The sequence below is a fragment of the Corythoichthys intestinalis genome, chromosome 8 (genome assembly GCF_030265065.1).
Source record: "Corythoichthys intestinalis isolate RoL2023-P3 chromosome 8, ASM3026506v1, whole genome shotgun sequence".
Taxonomy (NCBI): domain Eukaryota; kingdom Metazoa; phylum Chordata; class Actinopteri; order Syngnathiformes; family Syngnathidae; genus Corythoichthys; species Corythoichthys intestinalis.
The window spans coordinates 57,408,395-57,433,552 of record NC_080402.1 but is presented as its reverse complement, the minus strand read 5'-3'; the positions used below and the strand labels follow the sequence as shown (position 1 = coordinate 57,433,552).

The window sequence follows — 25,158 nt, the reverse complement described above, 5'->3', positions numbered from 1 at the left end:
GGTGATGATAATACAAAGCAGGAAAAGCAGTACATTATTTTCAATTAAACCCACCTAGAAGTCCTGAACTCTATGTAAAAAAAAAAAAAAAAAATGTCCGAGCGTTTTACACTGGGAAGTCTGTTTTTTTTTTTTTTTTTTTTGGCTATGCTTACAGTCTAGCCACAGCCATTTGGCGAACACATTCCAAGGTGACCACTCTGCTACCCAGGCTAGGTTCATACTGCAGATCTCATGCACAATGCACAAATCCGATTTTTTTGTTTTTCCGACTCGAGTAAGGCATTAACTTGACGGTCTAAACAGGAGAGGTTGTATAAAAGTGGACCATTTCAAATTCGATCCCGGTCACTTTTGTATGTGGTTAAAATCCGATCTGTGCCACATTATTCCAGAATGTGGCTGCGGTCTGAACTGTCAAGTCCCCCAAATCAAAATTAATGCAGCAATTACGTCAGCAGAGAGTGAGAGAGACAGGGCGCTATAGCAGCAATGGAGCTGTGTATTCACGTTAGCGCCTAGCTTGAACTTGGCGGGAAGAGGCGGGCTTGAAAACAGTCATAAAAAATAGAATGGGGGGGACAAAGGATAAGCCTGAGAATGCTCGGTTTATTTTCTGTGCTTCAAATGAGCAATATTTCAAGATTGCTTACATGGCCCAAAGTCAGGGCAAACTGCCCATATGTGTATGCGTCATGCACGCGCAGTGCGTGCATGCGTTCTATCAATCCATATAGACTTTGAATATATAACTAAACGGGGATTATCTGTTATTTGTGTCCTTTTTTTTGGAAATCAAAATATGATTACCCTAGAATGACGGAGAGCCAGCACGTGTAGTCATTTGTTTTGATGCTTCTGCACATGCGGGTCAGTCTGCTCAGCATGCGAGTTAGTGCGCATGCTGTAATGCGTGGCAGGGCAGGATACATGCATTAACTCTTTCACTCCCAGCCATTTTCACCAGAGCAAGGCCCTTCGCTCCCGGCCGTTTTTTCTGGATTTTGACTGATTTTGCAAGGCCCACAGAAAATTCTGTTCTATTGCTATATAAACTTTGAACCCACCAAAAGAAAGATTGGACTCTCTTCTTTCAGCAGAAAAAAAAAGTAGGTTCGTATCTTTTACCATTCTTTAGAAATCAGCATTAGAAAATAGCTTATTTTGAGCAATTTTCCAATTTCTGATGAAAAAACGGAGAAAATGAGCTTTTTGTAAACGCATACATTTCAAACATAACTTTGACTTTAACAAAGCTATTTTTTGCATTAGTTACATCCCAAACATCTGAATAATGTTTTCCTTTTACAAAATACTATGAACAGCCAGACAAATAGAGCTTTAGATAGAATAGTAACAATTTATTCACACACAACGACTGAGAGATGACGGTTTGTCGCCACGTCAGCTGTGTAAACTTTTCCCTCATCGTTGTCTGTCTCACAAAGATGGATTATTTTTGCATTTCTGCGGGGTCTGCTAGGCGAGCCGCTCCACGGGGGGTTTCACTCGTTTTGCACGATCGTCCAGCGCCTGGTGTCCCAGGCGTCCTCTCGTTGTTTTGTCCGGTCGGAGCGCCGCCTGGGCTCAATCCGCCAGCGCTTTGACAATGCTGGCCGGCCGTTCACTGCTGTTGAATCGGCTTGTCTAGTCTTCCAAAATGCGCTACTGCCCTCCAGTGGCCAGTTTTATTGCTTTAAAATTGGTTTGGAGCGTTTTTCTTTGTTTCTCAGATACAGCGGAAGCTATACAGTATATGCTTCTTATTAAAAAAAACGCAAAAGACGTATAAATACGGTTGCGGGACAGTTGAGCATTTAAAAATAAAACGTATTTATACGGTTCCGGGAGCAAATGAGTTAAAAGCAAAAAAGGGAGCAGACTTCCACTTATGCACTTTTATTACACAAAAATAAATAAATCCAGCTCAACCACTTGTCACTCGGGAGTACAACGGACAACGCACACGCGGTCACAATTGACTCCACCAAAAAGTGAGTAGCAACTGAAGAAGAAAGTGAACATAAAGAGGCGCCACCGTGTGATGGATGTCCTAAGGAACATAGAGGATCACAGAAGTGACCGTTACAATGAATACTACATTTACGGGGTCAATGGAAAAGGCAGTTTGAACGGGCACGACAAAAAAACATATGGAGAAAAATCAGATTTGTGCATTAAGACCTGCGGTACGAACCTAGCCTTAGACTCCTAAAGGCGACTAAAAAGAGCATCTAATAAAGTAAATGCCAATTTGTCAAAAACTGACCAGAAAAGTGTCTCTGCTAGACTCGCCATTCTGAAGCTAACGCAAATGTTACGCTAACACAACGTGTTATATTTAGCATCTGATGATCACTTAGCACAGACTTTTAAAGGCTAGAGTAGCATTGCATATTCTCTTGCCAAGGCAAGAAAACAAATCTTACTGTGTTTCCAAACAAGCAAGATGGAGCGCAGCATGGCTTGAGACACATCCGAAACTCCGGTGAGGAGAGGGAGGGAGCAGCGTAGCACATCTCACATGAGTGACATGACCCAAACACTGCTACGATGCAAGCTGACATACTCCACATACAATATGAAAATGTCACACATTGTGAACACGACAGAAACGATGTCGCATTTTCGTCTCATCGTCGTCCCGTCAGACGAAAACTGGCATTTGTCTCGTGATGCTCTAGTCTTCCAAGCCCCGTTTTTAGCTCGTCATCCACACGTCGTCATGAAAAAAAATTTTGTTGACGAAATATTTTCCCAATTTACAATACTAATAGAAATCAGAGTGAAAGTTATAAAACACTCTATTTTATGTTCGACTGTGGTCTCATTATTAAAGGTGGGATGCGATTTTTGTATACAATACTATAGAATTATATAGAAGAGTGATCCAAATCATAGCTAACATTTTTGCTAAATTCATCTCTGAAACTTAGGTTGATTTTTGCGAATGAATGAATGTGTACATACCGACAGACAGAACACTGCCGCTGAGGTTGCAATGCTGTAAACATGACGATGACAGAGTAGTTCCTGGGTGGGGCTTTGACAAAACGACGAAACTTGTCACCGTTCATTCGAACAACAGAGCGGCGAGAGGACCACTCCATCATCTGGTCAACCTTTTCTGACAGAAGGTTCTACAAATAAAGAAAAAGAAAGGATTCATTATTTGGCAAAGATTGAAAACAAAATTACAGTATATAGTGCTGTCATGGGTATTGAATACAGTATGTGAAGTGGAATATTAATAATTGTTTTTAACCAGTGGCGTCTCTAGGCCAATTTTAGGAGAATTTCCATCCCCCTATAGTGTTTTAAAGCAGAAATGTGAAGTAATTTCATGTTAATAACATGCCAAATAGGGTCAGAATTAAAGATGCACCGATACCAATACTGGTATTGGTAGGGGGCGCCGATCCACCCCGAAATGGTGGTATCGGTATCGGCGAGTACCAACAAAGACGGCGCCGATACCATTTACCGGTCCAATATTATAACATTTGACCGTAGCCTTTTTTTTCCTCCTGGCGCTCACTGCACTCTGTCTCTGTGTTGTGTGATGACACGTGAACATCAAGCAGCTATCGCTATTGGCCTGCTCCAGACCAATGAGAACGGGCTAATAGCCACTCCTAACCAATGACAAGGCCACTTTTTCATATGGAGGAAACACAAACCAGGAGTAATGGCGGCGGTCGGGAAGTATTTCAGAATAGAAATCCCGTCGATTAAAATCAATGACTGCATGCTAGATTTACGGCCTGAAAGTTTCGAGATATGGAGTTAAATTGGCCAATTTCAATACCGCGAGCCTGATAAAACATTTGAAGACGAAATGTGAACGAACACAACGAGTTTGAGCCTGCAAGAGCAGGAGTGGTATCCAGAGGAAGGGCGCTGGACCGGAGCAACAATCTCTGGTCAGTTCACTACGTCTACTTTACTTTTATTGTGTTTCACTGAAAGAAATGCCGCAGTAATTTGGGAACTGTTTCCAAAGTAGGGTTGCCACCTTTCAGAAATAGAAATAAGGGACACCCCCTCCCGAAAAAAGGAGGCTAATAGAGAGACGGGATGCTGTGGTCAATTATTATTACTTATAATTGTTAGCATCTGCAAATGCGGAAACAAGGTTGGAACTCAAAGCAGACAACAAGCGGGGGATATGTACAAGGGCTTAATGATTGCAAACAAAAAATAACACGCGATCGCGGGATAGAAGAAATAACAAAAGGAGTCCGTGACAGCAGGTCGACTACAAACTCGAAGGTTAACTAAGACGATAGGCAGCGAGCCAAAAAGCCAAAATAAAAACACTCAAATACCTGCACAGGGTATAAGGCTACAAACGGGAGCAGCACACTAACAGAAAAAAAACCAATGCAGGGGCGTAACAAGCAAATGTAGCGAGACTATAGTGCGAGATGTCAAATGGCGATCAGCAAGGCAAAATACCTTTGAGATCACCCGTGCTTAAATGCTGCGCTGATGAGCCTGCATTAGATTCAGGTGCGACGTCAGAAAAGCCCCCATGTCCAGCCCAGCAACAAGACACAATCTAACCAGCAGCAGAATGTGACAATAATATCATGAAAGTTGCACTGTTTGGCCTTTGAGAGGTTTAAAAAGGTTTATTTAGTTCATTCTGAGTTTATTATTATGAATTTATTTTTACTTTCTTACTGTTGGGCTAGCATTATACATGTTTTATAAATTTAATAAATGCAGCACTATTTTGGCCTTTGAGAGCCAAAGGTTTATTCAACTATTGTCTACTAGGGTTTAGTAGACTATTCATTTTGTACTAGTCTTTTTCCTATTTTGCAAAGGTAAGCAACAGCCTGACAAACCCTTGATAGCAATGATTTCACATCCAATTATGTAGCTCTTTGGAGAAAAAAAAAAAAAAAAGAAAAAAAAAATATATATATATATATATACAGTGGGGAGAACAAGTATTTGATACACTGCCAATGGGAAAACCCATTGACAGTGTATCAAATATATATATAAACGGGGTGGTATGGTATCGGTATCGGCCGATACTGCACAGCCAGGTATCGGTATTGGGGCCAAAAAATGGTATCAGTGCAACACTAGTCACAATTAAAGTATTTAAACATTGTCCAACAAATAAAGCATGAAAAAATAATTTATATGTTGTATATTTGACAAAATAATCGCGTTTCCGAAGTTCGAGCTTGAAAGGGGACGAACCCGGAAGTGATACGTCACACCGAGAACAGTGTTGGCTTGGTAGTGCTCCATACATACGGCCGGCATACAAAGCCCTCCAAACAATGATTCAAACAGCGATATAAGCTACTGATTGCTGTCTAACCGCTCGAAGTGTACAGACGCACATTCTGAGCTCCTGAAATCACGCTCCTATCTTAACTGATAAGCGCTCAGGGCCGGGACCAGCCTGAAAAATACGACTCAGTATGACTCGGAAAACTCTGAAACCTGAGGATCTGGATGAAGTCAAATCAACCATCCAGAAAATAGTGGCCTCTCTGGCCCCTCTGACCAACCTGGAGGCTTCTCGGACTAACCTGATTCAAAGCCAGAATCGGGAAGTCATGAAAGAATTACAGCTGATGCGCGCTGACAACGAGAAGCTCAAGCAAGTGGTTGAGGAGAAGGAGGCTCGCATCAAAAGGCTGGAAATTCTGGCTGATGATCTCAAACAAGGAAGACGCGCAAATGATCTCATCATCTCTGGATTACAACTGATGCCCAGATCATATGCCGAGGCCGCTAGCCCACCTGTGGCTCAACAGGCAACTGCCAAGCTGCAAGAATTTGGAATAAAGGTGGACCCGCAGGACATCCGTCACTGCTTTCTGCTCCCAACTGGGGGGAGAGGACCGACGACGGTGGTCGTGAAGTTGGCAGACCACAAGAGCAAGGTTGCCCTGCTTGGCCAGCGCCACCGCCTGAAAGGAACGAAGGTTTTTCTGAATGACAACTTGACTCGCCGAAATGCCCAAATAGCGAGAAAAGCACGTCAGCTCAAAAAAGAGGGGGAAATTGCCAGCACCTGGGTCTCTGATTGCAAAATCCTTGTCAAGTCGCAAGACATGAAGATAAGAGTCGTGAGAAGCCTGGAAGAGCTGACCTCATTCGAAAATTAATGATGACACCTGTTACCACCTTTTGGATGACCAGATTGATGAGTACCATGATGACCCAACTGATAATCTTGATCCTGACCTCAACTTTTACAATAACATGTCGAACAACTGTAAGTACTACACAGCGGAACAGTACTACAATTCAATGGATGTGGACAGTAAGCTGAAACAAATCCACTTCAACGCCAGGAGTCTATACAAAAATTTTGAAAGCATTGACGAATATCTACAGAGCTTCAATAACAAGTTTGAAAACAAAGGAACTGACTTTAATTTGCATGGATACAACATTGCTGTGATATCACCGACCATCTCCCTATCTTCATAAACTCCACTCCACGCAACTACTGCGTAAATCCGACAAAGACAGTGTACAAAAGAATCAGAACTGATCAAAACATTGAAAACATGAAAAAAGATTTCTAAACTCAAGATTGGAATGATGTTTACAATACAAACAATGTGAATGCAGCTTATGGGTGCTTTATGATTACACTTCAGCATATTTACGATAAGCACTGCCCGGTTGACTCCCACGAGACAAGGAATGCAAAACAAACCTTGGATGACCAAGACGCTTATCAACGCTTGCAAAAAGAAAACAGCGCTGGATCTCCCAAGGACAGGGCCTGCGAGGAGAAGTTTAAGAAATATAGAAATAAGCTAAACTCCCTACACTAACTTGGACATCAACTGATACAATGAACCCACTCAAATTGACAATATGTGAAATTCCATGTCAATCAATGACTTTGACAAAAAAATGACCAAAAAAATGACAACAAAAAAAAAAAGATAATAACTGGACTGTAACACAAACATGCTTGACTGTGTGTCCCGGGCTGTTGGGGGACGGGTATCGATAAGCATTTGCTTTTTCCTGTCTTTCCTTTGTCTGTCGTTGTCTTTCTTTCGGGCAAATTCCACACTCTGAAACTCTCAATGATTATGATGATGATGACAATGACAATAAATTCATTCATTCATAGATCGAGCGCAAGGGAGGAGATCCAAGTTTTTGAAGAGTTGGAGGAAGAAGAGGAGGTTGGAATTTCATGTTGGACCTAACATGTATCAGCCAGACGCTAATCAGGATGCAAACAATGTGCCTAGACTACCTGACATGGAATGGAGACAAGACCCATCGAGATTACAAGATTGTTAAGATATAGGCTGTTATTATTTTCATGATTTGAAGATGCAGGCATTTGCACATAATTTTATGTTTTTGTCTATCTGATGACATTGTTTAAAAAAATAGTAATCAGACTTCATGTTCATTTTGGCAGATCCGGCAGCTCTCGTGCATAGAAAATAATAATATAAAAACGTTGGGGGGAAAGAAGGAGATAAGTCGTTGATGGGTTTCTCCACTTTATTGTGGCAACAATAAGAAAACAAAATACAGTGGTACCTCTACATACGAAGTTAATCCGTTCCAGGACCTTGTTTGTAAGTCGAAATGGTCGAATGTCGAGCAGGATTTTCCCATAGGAATACATTATAATTCCATTAATTCGTTCCACAGCCCAAAAACCTTCACTAAATCCTTAAAAAATACTGCTGGTACTATTACAAATGGCAATTACACATAGCAAAACAAATAAATTATAAATCAAAATCGTAATAATAATAATAATAATAATTCCTGTATTAATGTAACGAATCGGGTTCTAATGTGGCGGACGTTTTTTGCTGACCCTGAACGCACCGCGGGGCTGACGTGCCAGAGACAGACCGGTGAGCTTGAGTTTCACTTTCACTTTGAATGTTTTCTTGAGAACACCGTCAATTGCGGCAGACAGAAGGTGTTTTTTTTTTGAATAAGTTGTGAAATAAATGATAAAAACGTGGCGAAGTTGGCGATTTCTCTGGAGATGTTACCACAATAAGAATTGTCAGCTTAACTTATAAAGACTGGCGAACGATGGTCGTCGGAGGACCGTGGAGATGTATTGTTGAGCCATTTCACGGATGCCCACCCTACGCTCAGTTTTCTGTCATTTGCATCTTCATTTAGAAGGTAAGCGTCAACTTTTTCCTTGTTTCACCACCTGTACCAACCTTTTCTGAAACCAGTGTTGATTTGTCACACAAGAAAATCCGCCGTGCATTCGTCTGCGGTGCTGCCATTGTCGTCGTATTTCGAGCATGTCGTCGGATGTAGAAACAAATGGCGAGTCAAATTTTACGTCGGATGTCGAAAAGTTCGTGTGTCGAAGCGATCGTATGTAGAGGTACCACTGTAATAGCGGACTGCCGCCACATTCGACCGCGAAGTTTTGCTTCTCGCTCATCTTCCCCTCGCCTCCTACTACTCACAACTCTCCATTCCCAGCGTCTCTTAAACGGATTGCGCATAGTGTCTTGTTATGAGCTTTTTGTTGACAAAGGTATCGAACAAACGATGTGCTGGCAACTTTGTTTCTTTATTAACACATGGAGCTAACAGTACGAAGTACGAACACAGCTTGGGGCTCGGCAGGAAGCGGCGTCTAATGGCGTGAGGAAATGTACTTTTTTCACACAAGCGAACAGATTACAAAGCACCACTTCAGTGTTGTCCCGAGACTACATTTCCCATGATTCACTGCGTGAACTGCACGCTCGCTGATTCGCTGCGAGACATTTAAACCAACACGCTTGTTGTCAACTGTCACCTGTCAGTGGCTCTCGTAAAACACACACTAGAAGGCTATCAAGCGATCACCTTGAAAGAAACGCCGAACCGTACGAATGCAAAGCAATGCTTGAAGCATGAAGGTGGAAATACATACAGTAATTGTTGGAACTGTTGTGCATACAGTTAACATTTATGCTTTCCTTTTAGTTAGTTCCCAGATAGGATAACCTCCGTCTAGTTTGCCTTTCCTTTGTTCTGGGCCATGTGGCCTCCATGTGATCTACTCAATGTCTCATGATGCCTTCCTGACCCCTTCCATCCTATTGTTTTCCCCTGAATAAATGAGGTTGCTTCATAGCAACTGGGGGGAGCAGCAACCAACCTCCACAAAAGCTACATCGACTTCCTGCGTGTTCTTTTTAGCCAAGCTAGGTGTACATAAACCTAGCTTCAACTCTAACATTGTCTTGGTCCTTTCGAGCCGGGACGCAACATATCTGGACGACGCCAGCCAGCAAGAACTATCACTATCAAGTTTCAACTTTTTTACTGAGGTGATTTTTCTGGTTTATTGCCGTCCAAGGATTAACGCGTTGCCGAAGAACAAGCAGGAGGTAGGTTTAGTTTTTGTTGTATGAATGTGTGTGTAAAATAGGTTAAATTCCTTCGAGCGGTAACTCGTAAAAGCGTACTAAAATAGGTTTTGCAACGGTTTCCTTCGAGCGAAAAGCGAAAATTAGGACGGTTCGTGTAATCGTTGAGAGCGGTAACTCTCAGAAACTAAGTTTGGTATTCCTTGAGAAGTTACTCATAAATTACTAGGTTTTATACACGTGTATAAAAGCCTTTCCAAGGGTCTCATTAGGACTTGGAAGAATACCTTAAGGAGTTTTGTCTTATAGGGGTTAAGTTGGGTTTGGTCTTCTATCCTTGAGAAGTTACTCAAAAAAGTACTAGGTTTTATGCAAGAGTATAAAAGCCTTTTCAAGATTCTCTCAAAACTTTAATAAATACCCGAACGACGGTTAGTCTAATAGGGGGTATGAATGAAAACGTTTGGTTGGTTTAAACTGTTTCACTGTGTGTGTGTTGCTGAGCACATGGTTGCTGCTAACAGGTGTTCTTGGGTTTAGTTGCTAACGTAGCCTGTATTCCTTTGTGTATTTCGTTAGCTAAAATGTTTTCAAGGGTGCTCGTTCTGAATTAAAACATGTCTAACATAGTTTTTGACGCTAGCTTAACTAGCGTGATTGTACTGGTTTGTAGCGACACGTGGTGTTTTGTGTCCATTGCTAACGTGCAGTAGCTTTATGTTCTTTGATATCTAGCGATCTTAGCTAGCACGGTTCACTAGGTGTTTTCTAACTCTGTCGTTATAACTCGTTTTACTTTTCCTTGTAGTCACTATCTTAAAGCCATTATTTCTTCTGAAAAGGTGCTTGTTTTGTCTTTGTAGCATAGCGTTAGCGTAGCTTGTGGCTAACACCGCCATCTTTGATTCTTCTTCTACGCCATTTTACATTCTTCTTCGCGTGTTACTTCTTCTTTGTTGATTCTGTAACTGTAGCGTTAACTCCTCTGGAGTCATCAAATCGATAACATGGGGAATAAAACGGCGAAGTTTGAAAATAATGATTGGGTTTATATGAAGACACATTACCCAGGTTCAGAAAAGTACATGACAAAATGGCGGGAAAAGTTTAATTTTAATGGCAAACTGAACTTTGAAGAGATTGAAGTTATCATAAATTGCATCAAAGCAGAAGCATGCGGCAATAGGGATAGACATAAAAAACTTGGCTTATGTGAGGCGTATAGGTGGTTTTCTGAAGCAAAGAAACGGACAAAGACAAATGGTATCTTAGTGTACAATAAATTTGGAAGGGACAATGCCATTGTGAGATCTAATCAAACTCCTGCTTCTCCGCAGCAGGAGGGGGAATTTGTAAATGGGGAGGTCTCACCTTGTGCACAAGAGGCACCCCTAAACACAACACAACAATTAAAGAACGCTCTACATGCAAACAGCACTAAGAGAATTCATGATTGGATCACGAAACACCAGATTGGCTATCCAACTAGTACTCTACAAGAGTATATAACACATGCAATCCATGCTGATAGAAATTGTAAAAAAGAAAACGCAGGTGTATACCTATTTGCGAAAGAAGGTAGTGTTGAAATGTTTTTCCAAGAAGCGCACAAAAGACGGCGTAACTCAAGGGGAAAGAGGTTTCCAGAAAAAGGAGATAAAAATAAGATAAATTTTGGCAAAGGCCATAGAAGGGGATTTAACGATGAATGTTGGTTTTGTGGGCAAAAAGGGCACTGGGCTAGAAATTGCAAAAAGCGCCAGAAGAATAATGCAGAACTAGATTCGATGGAACTGCAAGTAGATTCATCGCCTCAACATTACCTCAACAATTGGCTGTATGCAAATGTGACGTGCACACGAACGTCACAGACAAGATTGCAAGAGGGAAGGCATTTGCTGACAAAGTAGCAAAAGATGTAACAATGCAACCAACTGCAGACATGGTGACGGCTGAAAATGTTTTGCCTTCACAGTTTGAGGAAGGATAATTTGGATTTGATAATCAATATGCATGTACATAGGTACATGTGGTTTGCTGCACAATGGAAAAAAAATGGTGCAGAAACAAAGAATTGATTTAGCCCTGTGTTTCAGTAATAGATACACAAGGCTAAAGCGGGGGAAAAGTAGATGTATAGTTAATGATAACTTTACAGTATGAATTTTGTTTGTTTGTTTGTTAAAGAACTTCAAGGGGAATTTTAGGGGTTAATTTCCAAATGCATGTTACTTTAACTTTTGCAGATGGGGTTTACTTATAATTTTTCAATTATGAATAAAGACAAAACATGCAAATGTGATTGTAATGCAAAAGTTAAGATCTATGCAGAAACAGTTTCTGAATTTGCAGCTAGCATCGGCTAGGAAAGGTTGAAATGGACAGGAATCGAGGCACTGAAATCCAGACAGGGGTTCATCAATGAAAGCAGAAGGAAGCGTTTACCGACATTCTTCACCTGCTTCAAACTTTTAGTCAGTACGAACACTGGAACCGCAAAATACTGCTCATCCCCACAGACAATCCACCAGCGCACCCTGAGAGAGCCCTGCCTCGGAGTAGGACGTGGGCTGGCATCACGGCAAAAGTTGCTACGGCAGCCATGACGGCAGCCATCATCCAACCTGTACTGCCGTAGTGGAGCTGGCAGGATTCACCTGTGGCTAGCCGAGCAGATTGGTGGCCAGTGAGATGGAGAAACATCGTCTATGTGGTTCCTGGGTGGAACATGACGAACTGTGTACAATAACTGACCAACAGCTGCCAAACAAAGATGGGTCTATTCAAGAGAAGGAGGATGGTATTTTCCTTGGTTTCTTGATGACGGTCCTGGTCAATTTCGTTTGCCTCCTTGATTCCTTCCATTTCAAAATAAAGTACAGCAAGATTAAACATATATACGTTAATTTTACAGTCCTCTCAACTTGCAACCAAAGCAAAGGGTATATGTGTTGATGTTGCTGATTTAGATGATGATTTTGAATTAGATGTTAACTCATGCTTAAGTGTTCCAAGAGTCTCACCTACTGTTTTGTGCTAAATGCTTACAAATGACTGTGTAGTATTAAATTCAGAAGAAGTTACTATACATGATGTCTTACGCATTAAATGTTAAACAGGGGGGAAATGTTGGAATTGTTGTGCATACAGTTAACATTTATGCTTTCCTTATAGTTAGTTCCCAGATAGGATAACCTCCGTCTAGTTTGCCTTTCCTTTGTTCTGGGCCATGTGGCCCCCATGTGATCTACTCAATGTCTCATGATGCATTCCTGACCCCTCCCATCCTATTGTTTTCCCCTGAATAAATAAGGTTGCGTCACAGCAACTGGGGGGAGCAGCAACCAAACTCCACAAAAGCTACATCGACTTCCTGCGTGTTCTTTTTAGCCAAGCTAGGTGTACATAAACTAGTAGGTGTACATAAACTTAGCTTAAACTCTAACAATAACAGAAATACAAATAAATGTGCACAAACTCACCGGCGGTGTGTGTCTCTTACGGCAACGTGACCGTGAATTACTGCGACGCCGACCCGCTTATATGCACATCCACACCCCTTTTCCGATTGACAGTGGATTAACCCTTTCGGACAAGATCGTAGATGAAGCACAATTTAAACACGCTTAACCTAGCGAACGCAACAAAAACTATGATCGGGGATTGCCACGAGTTAGCTTTTGGCTCACGTCGCGAGCTTCTACGGTTCATTCCACAACAGTTGGCAGCTCTACTTTGACAAAGTCATCGGTCATCTATCCAAAAATCACACTTACTTTTTGGCAAATCCTCGATCATAAGCAGACCGGTTAAGGAAGCAGGCATCTTCGAATTGTTTGTAGCAGAGAACACTACTCGATGATGGCGTGAAATTCATTTGCTTCGTGCGAACGAAAGATGTCCATTTACGTGCCCTGCTTTTAGCCACTCATACTCAACTTTTCGTTTGAGTGAGAACAAAACATCGCCACACACCGCCGTGGCATCTTACCGAGAAACAATGCAACAAACAATACTGTTCTATGGCGAACTTCCCTCGCACTTCTCAGTGTGACGTAATTTCCGAAGATTTCCGAAGATTGCCGAAGAAAAGCATTTTTGTTGTCAAGGGCGTTGCTATGGGTTAAACAAAGAATCTGGAAGGGTTGCGTTAAAAAAAAATAACGAAAATATGCTTATAATTGTTTAGCCATTAATATTATTCAAAAACATGGTTGGCCAACCTTAGTTCACATTTCCGCTTTAAATCCCCTGAATAATTTGGGGTATTTTTATTGAAAAAAAAAACAAAAAAACATGCTGTTTGTACAAATATTTGACTTCTTTTCTACATAACAATACAATCTTTACGACCTGTCAGAGGATTAAAAAGGAATCGATCCAGTTACAATCATTGCTAGAAAGGGTTTCCAGCAAGTATTAGCAGCAAGTATTATGAACATTTTATTTCACTCATTTAGCCTCTCCAATTACCTTGTTCCCCTGAAAAGAACGGAAAGTATTTAGTAAGTACTGAAGTGCTCTAACATTTTGTCCGTACCATTGAATCAAGGCTGAAAAAAAGTAAAAAAAGACTACTAAGTGCAACCTCAGTTGCAAAAAAAAAATTCTGTACATAAAACTCAAACACAAGGCATTGTAATGTGTTTTTAAAAACAAACGTAATTAAGAAGCACAGCCAAGTCAAACAGCTCAATATATAAAATAATAATCTCAATACAGTATCTATGAAAGCACTGGCCTCAACTCAAGCAGTGTTAAAATTAGAGATGTGACAGAAAATTCGGCACTGAAAAATTTTGGCCGAAAACAGCTAAAATTGCTTTTTTCAGTTTTTGATTAAAAGACCGAAAGTTTAGCACTGAAAAATGGTCCTCTTGTGATGACGTAGTAAAAAAACACCAATAAAAGCAACAAGCTGGTTACTACTGGCTCACTGCCAACATGTCTGCGGTTTAGAAGTATCAAAGAAATATATAAATTATTAGATGAAGGAACATAAATCTGCTTCATCGCTGCTACACGCTCGTTCTGAAGTTGCTTTACACTGATGTCCAGTGTTAGCCTGGTACTCCAGACTCACCGCTGTTCCAGCTATTGAGTCGGGCCACCATTAAGCGGATCAAATTTCCAGGGCGGAGCAAGCCACAGCAAACAGACAGCGGAGTGGACCAATCAGCGACGGGCGGGACGGGGGCCTTGCGCGCGGAAGTAAACATACGAGGAGAGCGGAGTTTACTCAACATAGCTAGCGCGAGACAGACTGTTGTCAATGACTTGTGTCGATGTGTTTTTGGTAGTTTAAAACTGATTTTACCGTGGATTGGAACATATTCCCGGCTCTCCTGTTTGCCATCTGTGTTGTTGTGGAGACGACTTCCGATGCGGAAGAGTGACGTTGCTCGTTAAGAACACGTCACGCAAATAAACGAATCTGATTTGTCTATGTTGTTGATTTTGTACTTGCTCAAGAGGCCGTTAATGGGCTGGGTCCCAGACTATACTCTCAGTGTTTGGAAAAACACAGGGTGAACAGTCTGGCCGTGCCAGGCAAGTCCAGTGTCACATCGAGTACAGTACATTTGAGTCCGTATGCGAGTAGTTTGGAGTTTAATGATTAACTTCAACTTCAACTTCTTGATCAAGCAAGCAGTATACAAATAAAGAAGCATTTAAATGCATACATGTGCATTTGCTGTTGTTTAATACAATAATTCTATTGCACGACGAAGTACTCTTTTTGTCATGTTTTCCACGACTTCCACATCCCCTTCTGCTAGTCGCCGTTTAATCTGGCCGGGAGCGACTTCGCTCAGCTTTGTCGTCACTTGGACTCGGCCCGCTCGCCTGGCTCTCGATCTGTTCTACTTGTTGCTCAAGAAACAGCGAATCTTATTTTATGGAGTACTAGAGATTGTAATAGCTTTATAATGAGCTTTACCAATTTCAGCGAGAACGGACGTTTTTTGTTGTTGTTGTGAACTACGGCTCCACACAAACCTACATCGAGATCTCATTTAGCTTAGCAACAGGAAGCTTGACTGCCATTGTTCAAGTGTTCCAAACTTCTAAGAAAGCACATTTATTAACTCATTTGCTCCCAGAAACGTATAATTATGTTCTATTTTTAAATGCTTCATTGTCCCAAAAACATACAGAATTTATACGTCTTTTGCGTTTTTTTTTTTTTTTTTACAAGAAGCATATATAGCTTGTGATCTATCTGAAAAACAAAAAACAAGGCTCCAAACCCATTTTAAAGCAATAAAACTGGCCACTGGAGGGCAGTAGTGCATTTTATAAGTCCCGCAACCCGATTCAACAACAATGAACGGCCGGATGGATGGGCTGCGCATGGCTCTCCGCCCGTCTGCGTGGCTGACGCGCGCCCAGTGGGGCTTGCGTGCTGCTGGATGTGGTAGGGCATGCTCGGGTTGGGGGTTCCAGTGCCGGGATTGGCGATGCGGCGGCGTAGGGTTGGTCGCCAACGGGCTTACACTCATGAGATTCACACGATTACTGGGTTCTAGATTACAGAACTGATTTGTGTACACTCTACCCCTTTCAATCACTTAGCTTATAGTCTTATAGACACCCCCACCCCCATTCTCCTCTTTCACTGGCCAATTGGCCCCCACATGGTGTAAACCGGAAATACATCTCGCTGACGATAGCACCAGCATATTAGTAACTAGTTTAGATGTTCAATGTATTTCTTGTTGTTGTTTGTGTATGTGTTTCTTTTCTTTCTTCTCTTGTATTTCTTTTCTTCTGTCCCCCCATAATCCCTTCCTGTTCACTGCTTTGTCATAATAAAAAGGTATTTTGAATGATCACAATGGGAGTATGTCAGACTCTCCATGTGATACATTAAAACTGTTCAGAATCCGGGCACTTAGACTTCCATTCTCTGTGTCAAACAGATGAATAGGACAGGTTTTTTTAAAAAAAAAAAAAAAAAAAAAAAAAAAAAAACAATGAACGGCCGGGCAGCACGGTCAGAGCGCCGGCGGCATGATGCCAGGCGGCGCGCCAACCGAACAAAACAACCGAGAGGACGCCTGGGAGGCCAGGCGCTGGACGACCGAGCAAAACGAGTGGGACCCTCAGTGCAGCGGCTCGCCGAGCAGACCCCGCAGAGACGCAAAAATAATCCATCTTTGTGAGACAGACAACAATGAGGTAAAAGTTTACACGGCTGACGTGGCGACAACGGCGTCATCTCGGCGACACAGCGTCATCTCTCAGTAGTCATGAGTAAATAAATTGTTACTTTGCTATCACAAGCTCTATTTGGTTGTTCATGGTATTTTGTAAAAGGAAAACATTATTCAGATGTTTGGGATGTAACTAATGCAAAAAAATAGCTTTGTTAAAATCAAAGTTATGTTTGAAATGTATGTGTTTACAAAAAGCTCATTTTCTGTTTTTTCATCAGAAATTGGAAAATTGCTCAAACTAAGCTATTTTCTAATGCTAATTTCTAAATATTGGAAAAAGATATGAACTTACATTTTTTCTGCTGAAAGAAGAGAGTCTAATCTTTCTTTTAGTGGGTTCCATGTGGGCCTGAACGATATTGGAAAAAACTATTGTTGCGATTTTTTGGGGGTTTGCGATATATTGCGATATTATATTGCGATATTAAAAAAAAAAAAAAAATTTTTAAAGAAATTTTCACTAAGTGACTTGAATAGCTGTTTGGAAAGACTTTGGATGACTCAGCATCACCACAGTGTACAGTGATCCCTCGTTTTTCGCGGTTAATGGAGACCAGAACCCGCCGCGATAAGTGAAAAACTGCGAAGTAGTGTACCCCCCCAATTTTTTTTTTTTTTGTGTGTGTGTTTTTTGTGCTCAATGTAGTGATTCAGATTTAGCATTGGAAAGAGATACATAAAAGACATGTTTTTTTCTCACTTTTTCCCCCAAAGTGATTTAAAAATGTATATAAATAAATTGTTTTTAAGCACTTCAAATGTCATAATTATGATCAGTGTTAAACATAACTGTCCAACCAAATCATTATTGAACAAGAATAAAGTACTGTAGTAGATAAATGCTTGGCTTTATTAAATGCTTCTGTTTATCTCCCTTACCTGTGACTCTTGGAGTGACATGTAGAAATTTCAAACTCCTCATGATCACTTCTGACATTTATGTCTCCAATGTCTCCACACACACACGCACGCATGCACGTACGTACGCACGCACGCACGCACGCACACACACATTCATTCATTCCAGCGCAGCTTCCTTGCAGAAACTGTTTAACAAGTTAAACGATGATTGACAGATGCCCTGTGAAGTCTGCTTCTTTGGCCAGACCAAAGCCATCGTTAACTTTAATAAGCAAGTGGCGCAGTGACTGAGAGGAACAAAGGGCTGGGAGAGGGAGGGTGTGAGGCTGTGCGCAGAGCAGAAAGCAAGGCGTATGTGGATTAAAAAAAATAAAAACTATCGCACGTGCTTGCGATGGGACTATCGCGCACTCGCACATCGCGATGGCGATGTTTAAACGATATATTGTTCAGGCTTAGCCATGTTTATATAGCAATAGAACAGAATTTTCTGTGGGCCTTGCAAAATCAGTCAAAATCCAGAAGAATGGCCGGGAGCGAAGGGCCTCTGGTGAAAATGGCTGGGAGTGAATGAGTTAAGGATTCATCAGCCGTGACATCCACCGAACGGAATGCTACAACGATGCCGGCACCTCTGCCATAAGACGTGTTCAGAGTAGAGATCGACCGATATGGGTTTTTTAATGACCGATACCCATTATTAGTAATTAGAGGGGCCGATATCAGATTGTGTCAACTGATAGTAAAATTGCAAAAATTGGTCTGAAACAAAATAAATAATGCGAATAAATGTTTATTGAATCACACAAATCAAAAATAATTGCTCTAGCAGTGCCTGAATTTGAGTTTTCTGTCCAGAGCTTCTCACACAAGAAAACATTTCCTCTCACTCTCAAGTGTGTGTGAAGATAGCACAGCTTCTTTCCCAGGGCCATTACTACCCTAAATATGAACAAAAACTGAACTCTCCATAAACGCTCTTCAACTGGTGTTTGTAACCTGCACTAAACTGTGAACTCGCACATTAAACTGTCAACTTTTCTATTTATAGAAATTTTTATATTCACATTTTATTCTTGTTTTGCACAAATGACGCTGCTAACTTCAGGACCGTATTGCATTATTCCTGTGTTGCACAAACAGTTTAAGCAAGTTATAATTACTCACTTATAGCCCTAGAGTATCTATTTTCCAATTATTAGGGCCCGAGCACGAGGCGTGCGAAGGCCCTATTGTAATACAAAGGATTATTTTATTTTATTTTTTTTCTCGTCAAATGAAACTAGCCAATTTGGCGGCCTGAACATGCTCAAAAACTCACCAAAATTTGCACATGCGTGTAGCAAAATTTAAATTTCGATAATTTTGCAACGTTGCAAAAAAATGCAACAAAATGGCTCAGTGGCGCCCCTTGAAATTTTAAAAATTCGCCTAAAACATTAGAGTTTGTCAGCCTAGAGCGATGAAATTTGGGGAGTCTATACCCTGTCCAAAACTGCTCCAAAAAAGCATCGGCACCCATATTCCAAACCCAACAGGAAAACGGTAATTTTGGATCGAATGTGAAAATTTCATCGATTTACAGGGTGCACATTTGAGACCTTTTTGCAGAGGGACTTAGTTGGATCGTCTTCAAAATTGGTGAGACTGTTCAGTAGACATATGAGATCTTAAGTTTTCAAAATGGTGCGTTTTCATTCATGTGTGACCTGGGCGGGGTGCCAAAGTCGGCCATTTTTTTGGGTGAAACGACAAATTCAGTAAATGACTAACAACTCCTTGATACAAGATTCAATCGTTTTCATATCTGGCATGTATGTGAGGTACCTCAGCCTGAACACGACTGCATTGAAATTATGGCTGCAGCTACCGAATATATTAGTAATCGAGTAATCGGATAAAACATTTTTTTAAGTAAAGAGCAATTATAATTATACATGAGAAAAAAAACATTTAATCCAATATTGAACCATTTTCAATTAATGTTTTTATTTTCGATGTACATTTTTGAAAACAGCCAACAATTGCATCTACGATGTGACTAGAAAAAAAAAATCACTCAAAAAACATTTAGATCTTTAAAAAACGACAACATATTTCTTACCTAAAAATGTAATTATGCTTGATAACACACATCACTTGAAAGCTATGTGTTTTTCCCACGAGTTTCAATTTAATTTCCATTTGTGTCAAGCTATTTTTAAGTTCTAGTTAAGTTTTAAGTTAGTCTAAACTGTAAGTACTGATAGGATTTTGAGTTTTTGTAGTGTTCAAAATAAATGTATGATACCTGGTTGCTACTTGGTGTTTTATTCAGCAATGATTACTGAGCTAAAACTGACAGTTAACTTTATTATGTTTTAATTTTACACCCTCATCACTCGACAGCGCTGTGTTTTTACAGATTAAATAAAGCCTGTATGTAAGACACGTTAGCCACTCATCGACAGTGGTCATAATCAATAGAAATCTAGCCCTCCGAAGGGCTAACGTTACGTGAGCGAGTGACAGTAACATTATATTTATTAGCGATGAGAAGTCTACTGCTTAAAGATGGCGTGTGTTTACTAACGCTGCCCAGATGCGGCCGAGTCTGTCATTTCGCAACTAGTCCTAAATGCATGCAATATCTATGAGACGCATCGGACACTATCTGCTACCACACTTAACATCCTGCGGGCGTAGTTTTTAGCAATGTCGGCGTATTTTGTAGCAGCTGTGGTAAGTTTTTTTATTTATTTATTGCTTCTTCCTCTATGCACGTGACGTCTGCGCACTGTCCCGCATTAAAAGTAGTCCGGGCAAAACGTGATGCTCAGAGCTGGCAAAATTAAACGATTCCTCGAGGTGAATAAAATTACTCAGATCAGTTTTTAAACTCGAGTTACTCGAGTAGCTCGAGTATTCTTTTCAGCTCTAATTGAAATATTCCCCATTAGGCCTGGCGCCCCCTGCTGGGAACAGGAAACGCCCTTTTTTACTAGACAGGCACCTCCTCCAAGGGTAAAAAAATCAATTGACCTCAAACCTACATCAGGGGAGCCTTAAGACATGTGTTCATGTGTTCAGGTGTCTGATGAAAAATATTGAGGTTTCGTTGAAGCGGAGGGTTCCAAACAGGAAAGTGAAAATGACTAGCCATGTCTTACCACAAGTTTTGAACAGTCATAACTGGGCAGATATACAACATATATGCGCCAAACTTCCCGTGCTTGTTGAGAGTCATACCCTGAAGGGTCCTGTAGGGGTCATTTGCATCAATCCTACAGCGCCAACTAGTGGCAGCAGAATTTGAGGCTTTAACAAGCTCGAAAACTCACCAAAGTTTTCACGTACATGCAGCTTGGCATAGAGTTTGATTATTTTGCCACCTCTCAAAAAATACTAAACAAAATGGCTCAGTGGCGCCCCCTTGAACTTTTTAAAAAGGCCTCTCCTATTAGGTTTTTTCAACGTAAATACATTTTGGTTTTGAATTAGGGCATGGCTGCACAGCTAAGTAGCGCCTCCATTTTTTTAGGACCCTCTTAAATAGGGTTTTTTCTCTTAGGTATGTGAATGAATTTTTAATCCCCCCAAAAAAGAGGTGACTTTCGAGCAAGTTAGGTTCTCATGAGATGATGTGAGGGGGACAAGCTGCCACAAACCTGACCTGCGTGCCCTCCGAGTTTGCGTGACGTCCGAGTTTCACCAAAGTGCGAGGGACCTTTCAGCCCTGCTTGCAGGCCTAGTTTATTTTTTTATTTTAATACATATTTTTATACTGGAGTGCCACGTCAAATTTCGTTGTTGACAACGTTCTTGCTGACAGTAGCCACGTTTACATGCTGACTTTTATTCATACCGATTCAAATCATTCCGAATGGAAATTTCACATCAGCTGTTTACATGTCACTTCATCTATTCCGATCCAGCGTTTACATGTGACTGCCTTTATTCCGAAAGGACGTTTGACAACTGCCGTCTGACATGCGCAGATTAATCAAAACAAAGTGTCACGTTGCAAAACATGGAGATCGATCGTCAGATCAGCTGCTGTTTTAACTTTTCGAGTGGAAACAAAACTTCAGAATGATACGCCGTTCATTTAAAAAGTTGTGTGGGTGCGCTGTGCGTGTGCTTGGAAGCCATGTTGCAAGTGACGTTACTTACGTCACCGAGTGACGTCACCACGTCAGTACAGAGCATGCGCAGAAAGAACGCAACCAGACACCATTCCGCTTCCCTGTTTACATGATATAATTTTACTTCTAATCGGTTTGGGAAAAGGAATATTCCACCCTTGTGAATCGGAATGAAATTCCATTCGGTTTGGGCCTGTTCATTCCGAATGAGGTGTTTATATGGAACACATTTATTCGGTTTGAACAAATATTCCGATTGTAATTGGAATATTTGGCTCAATGTAAACGGGGCAAATGACATAGAGTTGTATTCTACTCTATAGACCCTACCCACGTGACGTCACAACTCCGCTCTCCTGAATGGTACCGCCCAATTGTCCGTCAAAACATAGTGTTAACCTGTTACGGCTACGTACATTCCTCCTATTTACGGCGTGTTTTTCTGCTCCTTAACATTAATAATCAAAATGGTGAAGGCGTGTGTGGCTGTTGGTTGCACTAACAGAGAAGATGGAAGGAGAGACTTGAAGTTTTACCGTATTCCGAAAGATCCAAAGAGGAGAGCGAAATGGACGGCTGCAATTCGACGTGAAAACTGGGCACCAAAAAAATCACCAGAGACTATGTAGTAGTCATTTTATATCCGGTAAGATGCATTTAAGATATACTTAGAGGGTTTTGGGCTGACAAATAACCACAATTAAGATCATTGCTAGGCTAATCGCCGACAACATACACGTATGTATGTAGTGAGAGTGCTATCGCTAAACCATATAAACATTAAAAGCCTTAACTCCATTGACAAACGACATGAAATACATTAGACTTGACAGTGGATGTTAGCAATAACAAAAGATTTTGAATTGGAAATTTCGTAACTCACCTTTCCAAGCACAAGATAGATTCCTGCCGAATTTTCGTGGACGAGGACCTGTTTCACCCAACCAGCAACGAAGTATTTATAAGCCTCCAAGCTCTTGAAGTTTTTCAAATTTTCGTGAGAATAGGCTGATTTTGTGTGGACAAGATAATTGTAAATATCAGCGTAGCAGGTGTCAGGCAGACAGGGCGAAGACAGTGGGTCGAAAAACATCGATTTGGGCATCAAATATGGATCTGGCGACTGTATAGAACGAAGCTTTTCCACATAACGCCTTTTATGCAACACATCCAGTGAGTTTACGGCATCAGAAAGCACCAGGTCTTCCATGAAATGCATTTTAAATTCCTCGATCAATTGAAACCAATGCTAATACAGAGACAAAATGACGGACAAGTGGGCGGAACCATACAGCGAGCACGTGGTTTTGTGACGTCGGTGGGTAGGGTCTATAGCTTCTTCAGAGGGTCTGCCTCTGCCACTTGGGGGTGGCTGGGTTCAGTTTGTAGATAGTCATTCCCCAACCCAGATGTTGTGGGTTCGATTCTCCGCCCTGATGACCTCATCTAAGTATCTTTGAGCAAGATACTAAAACCCACGTTGCTCCTGGTGCTGCGTCACCAGTCAGTAGATGAGACTAAAGTGTGAAGCACTTTAAGGGCCTTAAAAAGGTGGAAAGGCGCAATACAAATGCAACTACATTTTCTATTACCATTCAACCAATCAGAGGGCAGGGTGAATACTAGTGCAGGAGAGAGAGGCGCGGCTGCATCTGAGCCAAAAAAACCTAGTTTTAAATAGATTTTTTTCATACCCGCCGGCCGGATTTTTTTAAAAAAAAGGCCAACACCGATATACGTCAAATTTTCAAATATCGGCCCGGCTGATATTCTGTCTGTCGCCAGTTCAGAGTTTGCCACAAAATGCTTACTGCTGCTGGGAACGGACCCTCCCAAGGGGTTTCAGAATCTCTACCTTTCAAGCAAAATTTTTCAAGCCTCGGGGGTCGTAGAACATTTAAAAGATATAAAAATGATTGGCATATACAGTATGTGCATTGTTCGGCCTATCGGTTTTGGCCAAGAATTTTGCTTCCGGTACATCCATAGTTCAAAGTCATGGAATGAAAACAGTTTTTGGTTTTTATGAATTGAAATCTAGAAATGGAGAGCGTAAAACCATATAAGACTATTGGAAATGTCCAGTTGATTTATTGACACAGACCCATTATTTCAAGAATCCCCATCCACCTTTCCCTCTCTGGTACCTGATTCACAGGGTGGCATTTCATTTTTCTCACCCGTCAGGAGCGTGTTCTGTGCACGTTCTATGTGAAAGGCCAACAACATTTGTTCAATCAACAATCCTTTGCTCTCTGCGCTCTGAAACTGCTTTCATTGTAAGTGAATGGATCTCAGCTTTGGCCATCGCGCTATCATACAGTTTCCTCCAATACTCCCATTCAAAAGAGGGATTACTTAAAATTGGCTAAGCGTAACAGGGGACAAAACACTCATCCTACTCTCATTGACACACATACACGCAGCCACACAAATATATGGAACTGTGAAAGGATTTAGCAAATGAGGGCGGGAGGGTAACAAGAAGGACAGAATGACAAGCCATCAGTCATTGGAGTAGCTCTGATTCGGAAGATGCCATATTTTCATCCGCGGCAGTGACAAAACTAATGACATCACCACATATGACATGAAGACAGAGCACGCCCCACCAACACTGCATATTTATAGAGATTGACCGTTATGGGTTTTTCAGGATCGATACAGATTATTAGTAGTTAGAGGGGCCGATAATCGATTTTTGGAGCCGATATTCATTTGCAGTAAAAGTTTAAAAATTTGCATGAAAAAAATTTAATAATGAAATCACTAAACTTCATTGAAATGCCTAAAGCATGTCTATTGAATCACAGAAATTAAAAAAAAAAAATAGCTCCAGAAGTGTCTGAATTTCCTAGACTCAGAAACACTGAAAGACTGACAAACTCTGATGATATCGTCTAAGTTTTCTTGAGCAAGATACTAAACCCTACGTTGCTCCTGATGCCGTGTCACCAGCAGGTAGATGAGGATACAGTGCGAATATCGGCGACGATAATCGGCCTATCTCTACCTATTTCATTAACGGATGTTTTAGGATGGCAAAAGTTTACATTTAGAACACGTCAATTTCCGTTGTTTCTTAGTTTATAACAGACACACCGACTTTTATTCGTCATTCTGGTATGCACTGAAATACAGAACGAAATGTCTTTGCATTTGACCCATACAGTGTTGAGAATAAAATAAAAATAAAATGAAGTAATAAAATAAAATACAAATATGAATAAAGTAATAATAAATTTGGGAATTGGAGAACTGAAGTAGTGTGCAATAGGAGTAATAAGAGTAAAAGTAATAGGAGTAATTCAACTTTGAATGCATCATTTACATGTTTTTATTGGGGTCTCCAGTTGCCTGTTAGCCAATCGGAGCGAAGCCTGACATTCTTGCCTAATTAGAATTCACATGGGGAAACAATAGAGAAGGATAGACGGCACGAGAGCTTGAAGGACAAAAAAAAAATCGGGCGTTCCAGGATTTGTTGTGAGTCGGTCAGTATAAATTGAATTAGTTGGCGAAAAACGTAAATTCTGAGACAACTAAATCCATGATATTGACTCTTAAGAGCTTTGTACAACTTTCTCACAATTAAAA

At 41.0% G+C, this 25,158-nt stretch overlaps 1 protein-coding gene across 2 annotated transcripts in view; it reads right to left on the bottom strand.

The window, feature by feature from the left end:
- The window catches only part of tusc3 (tumor suppressor candidate 3), a 187,261-nt gene that overhangs the window by 102,115 nt on the left and 59,988 nt on the right, over positions 1-25,158 (bottom strand). For both annotated transcript variants that reach the window (XM_057844578.1, XM_057844579.1), the window contains one exon: positions 2,971-3,140. In XM_057844578.1, coding sequence (XP_057700561.1) covers positions 2,971-3,140 — 170 coding nt within the window. The remainder of the gene's footprint in view (positions 1-2,970; positions 3,141-25,158) is intronic.